At 43.7% G+C, this 9,638-nt stretch overlaps 1 protein-coding gene across 3 annotated transcripts in view; it reads right to left on the bottom strand.

Moving 5' to 3' along the window:
• Nucleotides 1-9,638, bottom strand: part of FGGY (FGGY carbohydrate kinase domain containing) — a 504,873-nt gene that overhangs the window by 423,707 nt on the left and 71,528 nt on the right. For all 3 annotated transcript variants that reach the window (XM_010859213.1, XM_010859222.1, XM_010859202.1), the window contains exon 5: nt 4,626-4,714. In XM_010859213.1, the coding sequence (XP_010857515.1) occupies nt 4,626-4,714 (89 nt within the window). The remainder of the gene's footprint in view (nt 1-4,625; nt 4,715-9,638) is intronic.

Genomic DNA, 9,638 nt, shown 5'->3' with positions numbered 1-9,638 from the left:
TTGTACAGTTCTTCTGTGTATTCTTGCCACCTCTTCTTAATATCTTCTGCTTCTGTTAGGTCCATACCATTTCTGTCCTTTATCGAGCCCATCTTTGCATGAAATGTTCCCTTGATATCTTTAATTTTCTTGAAGAGATTTCTAGTCTTTCCCATTCTGTTGTTTTCCTCTATTTCTTTGCATTGATTGCTGAGGAAGGCTTTCTTATCTCTCCTTGCTATTTTTTGGAACTCTGCATTCAGATGCTTATATCTTTCCTTTTCTCCTTTGCTTTTTGCTTCTCTTCTTTTCACAGCTATTTGTAAGGCCTCCCCAGACAGCCATTTTGCTTTTTTGCATTTCTTTTCCATGCGGATGGTCTTGATCCCTGTCTCCTGTACAATGTCACGAACCTCTGTCCATAGTTCATCAGGCACTCTATCTATCACATCTAGTCCCTTAAATCTATTTCTCACTTCCACTGTATAATCATAAGGGATTTGATTTAGGTCATTCCTGAATGGTCTAGTGGTTCTCCCTACTTTCTTCAATTTCAGTCTGAATTTCGCAATAAGGAGTTCACGATCTGAGCCACAGTCAGCTCCCAGTCTTGTTTTTGCTGACTGTATAGAGCTTCTCCATCTTTGGCTGCAAAGAATATAATCAATCTGATTTCAGTGTTGACCATCTGGTGATGTCCGTGTGTAGTCTTCTCCTGTGTTATATAAATTACTATTAACAAAAATAGCAATAATTATTTTCATCGATATAATGAAAAGAATGGGCTTCCCTTGTGGCTCAGGGGTGAAGAAGCCACTTGCCAATGCAGGAGATGCAGGTTTGATACCTGGGTTGGGACGATCCCCTGGAGAAGCGAACGGCAACCCATGCAGTGTTCTGACCTGGAAGATTCCATGCACAGAGGAGGCTGGTAGGCTACAGACCATGGGGTCGCGAAAGAGACACAACTTAGCAACTCGAACAACAATGCTGAAAAGCATGCAACTGAATTACAAATTAACCAAAGCCAAAGTGATGATTTTTCAGTGACCCAGATATACAAGAGTAGCTGCCATATTTTGGAGGATAAGATCAATAAATAAAGGGTGCAGGTCAAACAAGAGAAGAGAAAAAAACAGATGAGAGGAGGAAGAAGAAGACTTCTTACACAGTCACTGCCAAAAACAAGTCTGAAGGCTTAAGACTAGGTGAAATCTGATCACTTTTTAGCTATGATTCCACTAGAATAATAAAAAATAAAGGAAAAAAAAAAACCACACCCTCTAGCCTTTTTGGCACCCATGTACCCAAAAGCTCCCAAAACAATCACAATAAGAGCCAGATAAACACCAAATCTGACCCTTTCATTGGCGCAGAGGATGCCAAGTTCATTTTCCACTGCCCAAAGTTTGTTTGGCATTGGTACATTCAAACACAGATCCTCATCTTCCTTATTCTAGAAGATGGACAGACCATGGGGAATTTTCACTACAAGAACTATGAGTTCTTTAACTCCTGTGTGCTACACGTTTTAGCCACAGTACCTCTAACCCTGACCGGATATCCAGATGAGGACCTGAATTTGAGTTGGGGGGATTAGTAGTAATTTCCTCCAGGTACTCACAGACAGTACATGGCAGAGACACTGAACCCAGGTCCCCTGACTACAAGGGTTTCCCTCTTCCTACTATGCCAGAAACTTAATGCAAAGATCCCCTGCCAAAATCGATAAAGAAAACTAAATAAAATTGTTAATTCTTTCAAAAAGTTTCTCAGCGCTGTGTCAGAAGTTTTTCTGTCACCTCATTGAGTCAGTCCATATAGTAACTCCATGGAGTAAGTACTGTCATTCCCCGAATCATGTTTATAATTGAGAAAGCTCAGAGGTCTCCTGTTTCACCCTTGATCATGCAAGTTGAAATAGAGAAGAAAGAAAGAAGAGCTTGAAGAAACAATAGTAAAGACAGATGTAAGAGAGACATGTGCCAGGGAGAGGGCAACCGTCTTAACAAGAGGAATGTGATGCCCAGGGTCCAAGGTCCATGGCTCAGCTTTTCAGGAGAGGGAAGCTGGAAGAGGGGCCTCTGAAGGTGCTGGCAAGTTCTGGCAAAGGGCGGGGGAGGGGTCTGCAAATTCATACTAAGTAGAATGAGTCATGAGTGTCTCAGTCAAGAAAAAAAATGGCAGGGATGACTGGACTAGTCAGTAAGTCATTTCTGAGCACTAATCTTTCTGCATCCTCAGGGTTTCAGATTGTCACGGGTGGGCAACGGAAGCCCCCAGTCATGTTCTGATGAGCCAACCGGAAGTTGTCCATTTTTAAATTCACCAAATTAATTTGACTCTTTAAAACACTCTAATCCTTCACAGGAATGGACCAACTTACCATCACATATTACTTCCATGCACTCTTTAGGCACTGCTGTTCCAATTTACCTGACCACATAACTACCTGGGGCCCTTGTTAATCACACATATTCCCAGGTATCCCGTGGAGATTCTGATTCAGTAGGTTTAAAACTGGAAGTCCTGGGGGTGTGGGCTTTGAATGATCCAGCTGATTCCTATAAGCAGGCTAGTTTGGAAAAAATTGTTTTAACAAGACTTTGCCAATGGGCTCGCAAGGTACATTTTACAGATAAGGAAAGAGAGATACAAACAAGGGAAGGCCATGCCCAAGGTCACCAAACTCTTGTGTGGCAGAACTGAGGATAAGTTACACTGTAACTCCACAGCATATATGCATGCCACAGCATTTAAATCTATCTGAGCCAGATCTAATTTCAAAAGCAAGCTTCCTGGTGTCTTAACATGACATCAGATGCTTGGAAATGGGGGTGTGGACAATCTAGCACCATCAGAAAAAAACAAGGGATAGTTAGGGAGTTTGGAATTGACAGTTAAAATAACCAACGAAGACCTAGTGTACAGCACAGAAAATTCTGCTCAATGTCATGTGGTAGCCTAGATGGCAAGGGAGTTTGAGGGAGAATAGATACATGTATATGTATGGCTGAGTCACTCTGTAATACACCTGAAATTATCACAACATTATTAATCAGCTATTCTCAAATACAAAATAAAAAAGTTTAAATAAAAAAACAACAACAACAAAACCCAGGAAGACATCATTATACTGGACTGATTAACACCCAAGGAAAGAAAAGGAAAATTGAGGTCCTCTGCCATCTTTAGTTCTGTTTTGAAGTCCTCAAGGCTTGCAGGCTAATGGACTGTTACTGATACCCACACTATTTACGCTGCTTTGACTTCTAGGTCCATTTGGCTAAATTAATCAAAACACTTCCTTCACTACTGCACAAAAATGGGCGGGGGGCGGGGCGGGGGGGGGGACTAGAGAAAGGTCCTTCCTGAAATAACTGTGGACAATCAATATTACAACAAAAGAGCAAGGTCCAGATGAGACATTTACCCAAACCCCGCTCCTCGTTGATGGTAACAAGATGACGGTGACTAATTGCACGTTCTGGGGTCAAGTTCAGACCACTCCTCCAGAGCCCTCTCCCCAGAGAAAGGTGAGTACCTGAGGTTTGCCAAGGCCATTTTTATATGCATGTGAATCCCCTCTACTCTAGCATTTCACGAAGAGGAGGGGAGAGTAATCAACAAAATGAATAAAGTGCTTGTGAAATGCATCTTCTACTTTCTGGAAGGCCCTGCTGCTGAATGAACTACTAGACTCCCATCAACTCTCCACTAGTTAAGTCCAAATCACACAAAATGGGACAAACGGAAAGAGCACAGGAAAAACGAAACTCCCCGTCCCAGCTTCTCATTAGTTAAATAAAAAGAAAAATGGAGAAGATTTAAAAGAGAGGAATTTAAGATACACCTAAATATATACACTGAAGCAGGTTTATCCGTCCTTTGGGAGATGATCTTCTTTCTTATATGCAATTATGAGCCATTTTCAAGATAAGAAGACCCCTGCCCTTGTGCATCCCCTGAAATTTGAGGTCAAGATGACAACAGGTTTGCATGCACTGAGAGTTCATGTCCTATCTGTCCAAATATATGCACATCTGTGCACACATCCACTCTGTTTACTGCAGCAGCTACAATCACACTTGAGTATTTTTTTAAATTGTCAGGTATGTGCCAGATAGCACATGACTTATGTATAACATTCAAAATTTATTAAGAAATACTATTGATATCAACATACATACCTTTATCCTCTGGGATGATTCAGGTACATTGATACAAAAAGCAAAATAGCTTCATTAACACACCAATCTAGTTAAAGTTAAAATCAGCTTCCTTAAAAAAACGTATCTCTTGCCTTAATTTTAGGGGCCTAAATGTTTCTTTTCTTCATCATGTAAAAAAGTGGCTTTGGAAAAATAGTCACATTTCACAATGGACTATTCACATCTCCTTTAAATGTGTCCAATTTTAATGAATGGTCTTCACCTTGGATACACACATTCCAGGCCTCATAAAAACAATGGTGTTTGGGCATGTGCAGTGGAGGTGGAAGATGGATTCAAGATGTTTCAAGTATGCAAAATCACATGCAGATGTACAAATAGTACATCGAGTCAAAGCGCGTTAAGAAAGCAATATATACACAGACACCCAGGAATGGATGAACGCAAATAAAATCCAACTTGTAATTAACATACCGTGCTGTGACACCTGTTGCCTTCCACGATAAGAAGTCTGGGAGATCAAAGAAATGTCCCGCCTTATCCCAGCAAGTCTCTCTCAAGTTCTGCCAAATTAAATATATATTAGAATCAATTACGGGCTATTTTTTCTCCTCCTCTCCTCTCTCAATAATGTTTCAAAATTTTCAAAACAAAAGTACAGCCAACAATGCCCAAGAAAACATCTGTGCAGGGGCTGGGAAGTGGTGGTGGGGAGGGGAGTATAAAAGCAGTACACAGGAAAGAAAAATTGGCAATTATTGATCCTTCCAAAAATGACTATAATTTCCCTTTTATTCTTCTTTGCCAACCTGGTGTGGGAAGAAGTACACTTTGCAAGGGGATGCAATCCATCTTGCAAGTGGATATATTTCAAGACATATAAAAAGACTTCAAAGCTGAACAGCTGGGAACTGGGGAAAAAAATCACACTAGGAAACTACCTGATGAAATGTGATGTGTCCTGCCATGAAAACGTCTCCCCACGCTAACAGGTTCCAAAAACAACAGGAATGATCCCCCCTTGTCCACAAAGAACTTCCAATCTAAGCCAGAGAGAATGGTACTGAATCAACCTATCCTTATACCTTTTTAAAATATTTGTTGCTTCCAATTTCTTCCACATTGCCAATTTGGCCAGATTTTTTTTTTTCTTACCACTGGGCTTTTTCTTTTCTCTGCCACCTGTGCCTGGAACCCTCCTTCCTCACTTACCGCCTTTTTCCCTCCCAGGGTCCACATTGCCCTGCCCCTTTTGGTTAACCAGATCCAGCCTTCCCTGAAGAAGGAAATGGCAACCCACTCCAGTGTTCTTGCCTGGAGAATCCCAGGGATGGGAGCCTGGTGGGCTGCCGTCTATGGGATCGCACAGAGTCAGTCGGACATGACTGACGTGACGTGACTCAGCAGCAGCCTTCCCTAGGGAGGTCATCCACGATCTCCTCCTCAGGGGGGGATCTGGCTGTCATACAACCCCTATCACCTCACAAGTATCTGTATAATGTCCTTCTCTCCTGCTAGACTGTAAGCTCCATGAGGCCAAGGACCTTTCAGCTTCATGAACTGTAACATCCCATGATTGTCTTCTCTCCTCCCCCACACAGGACTGGACCCTTAGCTGCCAGGTGGAAATCACGTGACTCCAGCCCCAGTCTGGAGTCTCCCCCAAGGGTAGAAGACAACGCGCTTAACTGGACAAGGGACAGCCATGTGTCCTAGCGGGGCCAATTTGACTCCTTCTCCCAGGAATTTAGAATCAGGATCCAATTAGAGTCATTTAACTTCTGCCTTTGAGTGGAACGGGAGGTGAGATAAAGCTGGAAATTGTGAAGTGGCCATTTTTTGCCAAGGACCTGGAGAAGTAGGACTTCATAAAGAAAAGAGCACTGCAGACAAGTGGCAGCAAGAAAGGTTTCCTACCAACCAGGCAACTCTCTGTGTCCTGGTTTCACTTATTCCCTCCCCAAGAGGCTACAACAAAGCTGAAAGCACCAAAAGCTCAAGGGTATCTTTGGGATCCCAGAGGCAACAAGGCAGAAACTCCAAAAGAGACATATGCCAGTGTCAGCTAGCAGGTGATGTAGAGCAGACATTCAACAGATAAGGTTAACAACCAAACTGCTCATTTTCACCTTTCAAACTTTCTCAGGTGAGGGGCACTTCAGAGTTTACAAAGGCTTTTCACGTGTGTTATCTCCACTGCTTGTGGTTTAGTCGCTAAGTTATGTCCAACTCTTTGCAACCCCATAGACTGCAGCCTGCCAGGCTTCTCCGTCCGTGGGATTTTCCAGATAAGAACACTGGAGTGGGTTGCCATTTCCTTCTCCAGGGGATCTTCCTGAACCAAGGATCAAACCCATATCTTCTGCATTGGCAGGCAGATTCTTTACTGCTGAGCCACCAGGGAAGCACTGCGTGGCATACAAAAGTCCCAAGTGCTGCTGTATCTATTTTACAAACATACCACTGGCCTTCATCCACATTTGCCCTCAACTTCTATGAGTTCTTCCTATTTTCTCCTTCCCCATCACAACTTTCAGAACACAGACCCTTACTCACAGCAGAGAAAATCAGTTTTAACCCAGAACAGTGTCCCATTAAAACAACACTAACATCAAAAGAGCTCAGATGTAAAAGGCAGTATTAAGCCCATTTTCTGTTACTGCTGGTTGTTTTAAATTCCTAAGCATTTGGGTGAGCGCTTACATGCAGAAGGGGCTTCCCTGGTGGCTCAGACAGAAGAATCTGGCTGCAATGCAAGAGACCTGGCTTCAACCCCTGGGTCAGGAAGATCCTCTGGAGAAGGGAATGGCTACCCATTCCAGTATTCTTGCCTGAAGAATTCCATGGACAGAAGAGCCTGGCATGCTATAGTCCATGGGGTCACATAGAGTTGGACACTACTGAGTGACTAATACATTTTCACTTTACATGTAGAAAGGGCTAAACTTTGCTTTGAACAACCATATATCTTAATGTTAAAAAAAGTAATACTTAAAGTTAACTAAATAGACAAAATGTAGTTCTGAACTAGCAGTACCTTTGTACACTAATAGATTACAGTCAGGAAATGGTAGCCTTTGAAATGATGAGTCAAATTACTAGTATGTCTTCTGGGTAGTCCCCCAGATTGCTTCCCACATACTCTGTGGTTTCAGTGATCAATTCTCAGGGAGAAATGGCAGCCTCCTTCTGAAGACTCCAGAAATTCAAGGCCAATCAGAAAAAAACCCACGAAACTGCTACAGCATCAATCAGTGCCACCAGCCAAAGCCAAGCAGTCTTCCTCAACTGGGACAACAACTGCTTCTGTTAGATCTAGTGCACAGTCATTACAGACCTGAAGAATCGGAGCTTGCAGCCTGTGGCCAGGCACACAGGCTGCTGTGGACAATGGAACCCAGGCAGTACATCTCAGAGAGCACTTCAGGCCTCTGGCCAGAAAGAGACACTTCAGGGGCAGGAGGGGCAAGGCAGCCTGGTGGGTCATCTTTTCCTGAAACAATGCCAGCATCACCAGGCAAAGTCAGAGATCCCAGCTCAAACTCTCCACAGAATGAGACACCAGAAATGGTATCATATTAGGAGTGTGGAGGATCCTTAAGAATGCCTCCCTTCTCGGGAGAGAAGACAGCAGTAGTATGTACTCCCTGTCTTCTCCACAAAAGCAAAGTCTGCAACTCAGCCAGAAAAGGAGAGGGGGCAAGCGTATGCCTGGATGAAAGGGATGCTCCGAGAGCCGGATCCCTCACTGGGAAACGTTGACACTGCTTAGCAGGCTCCCATGATGTTCTTAGGTTGGGCTCCATGATTCACAAGTGTTTAGTCATCACATGCCAGACTGGCCAAGGGCCTATTACCCCCTGTGGATGGATTTTTAATCCAGTTCTATGAGAAAATCCCTCCATCCCTGCCCCTCCCCAGTCACTAGAGTCCCAGCCCAGGGCCTCAATCTTACTGAATTAACTCTGCCTTTGGAACCACTGGGCCTGCACCAGACATCGTGACTGTGCGCTTAGATTCTTCCACAGCTCACAACAGCGCCCGCGTCTCAAGACAGTGCCTTGTCTCACTGGATTCTCAGGATGGTTCAGAGGTTGTAGGTGATACACAGTAGTCCACATGTCAAGGATACAGAAACTGAGGTTCAGGTGATAATACTTTGCCCAAAGTCAGACAAGACTTGGCCCAAACCTGCTCTAAAGTGAGGGTTCCTTTTCTCCACCAGGCCACAGTCACCACCCTGAAGTTCCCTGATCTATCAGAGCTGTAGGTTTTGGCCTTTTGAAAGCATCATGATAGAAGCTATTGCTGACAAAGGTCTGTAGAGTCAAAGCTGTGGTTTTTCCAGTAGTCATGTAGGGATGTAAGAGTTGGACCATAAAGAAAGCTGATGCTTGAGAAGACTCTTGGGAGTCCCTTGGACAGCAAGGAGATCAAATCAGTCAATCCTAAAGGAAATCAACCCTGAATATTTATTGGAAGGACTGACGCTGAAGCTCCAATAATTCATCCAACTGATGAGAAGAGCCAACGAAAGCCCAGATGCTGGGAAAGACTGATGGCAGGAGGAGAAGGGAGTGACAGAGAATGAGATGGTTGGATGGCATCACTGACTCAATGGACATGAGTTTCAGCAAACTCCAAGAGATAGTGAAGGACAGGGAAGCCCGGCGTGCTGTAGTTCACTGGGTCACAAAGAGTCAGACATGACCCAGTAACTGAACAACAACAACAAGAACAACATTAAATTTCAAAGATTTCACTTTCAATCCTGGACAACTCACTTAACTTCTATATCCCTTGAAACTCTCATAAAACACAAATGGTACATGGGCTGGAGTAAACACAGAGCAGGTCCCCATCACAGGACAACTTTAGACGCATCTCATAATCTGGGCACTGAATCCAGTTCAAACTAGGAGGTCTCTGTGCTGAAGGAGTTAAGTCTCTCCTACAGTTACCAAGCAACTTACAAAAGTAGTCTTTTCAAGAAAAAAAAAAAAGAAGAAGAAATCAGCGGTTACTGGGGTGTGTGACTTGGCAATCAAGGCTTCTGCATTCCAATAACAATCCTTTGAGCTAAGCAATCCCTTAGGCTTGGAAGCCACCAAAGAGAACAACTCTTAAAAAAAAAAAAAAATCATCTATTACTTCATTAAAACCACAGCCTTTCTTGGGAGGAGACTACCACTCAAAGCACACACAGCTTTGGGTCTCAGCAGCGGCTAGAGGTGGAGTAGTAAAACCAAGGTTCAAGGCCAGGCAGCAACCACCTCACCAGCCTGGGGCACAGAGATGAAGCTTTCGCCCTTTCCTTCTCACTGCCATGTCCAGGGAGGCAGTGAGGTCTCTTCTGGCTTCTAGATGCCAAGGGAACTTTGGGATAAAATGAAGCAGATGCTGCAATGTATGTCAGGGGATGCCAGGGTCCAGGAACATCATGGGAAAGTAGGGGTGACCAGTTAAGAAGGGATCATGAAGTATTTT

The sequence above is a fragment of the Bison bison genome, unplaced genomic scaffold (genome assembly GCF_000754665.1).
Source record: "Bison bison bison isolate TAMUID 2011002044 unplaced genomic scaffold, Bison_UMD1.0 scf7180017856337, whole genome shotgun sequence".
Taxonomy (NCBI): domain Eukaryota; kingdom Metazoa; phylum Chordata; class Mammalia; order Artiodactyla; family Bovidae; genus Bison; species Bison bison.
Note: the sequence above shows the minus strand (reverse complement) of the source record. Positions and strands in the feature narration are given on the sequence as shown.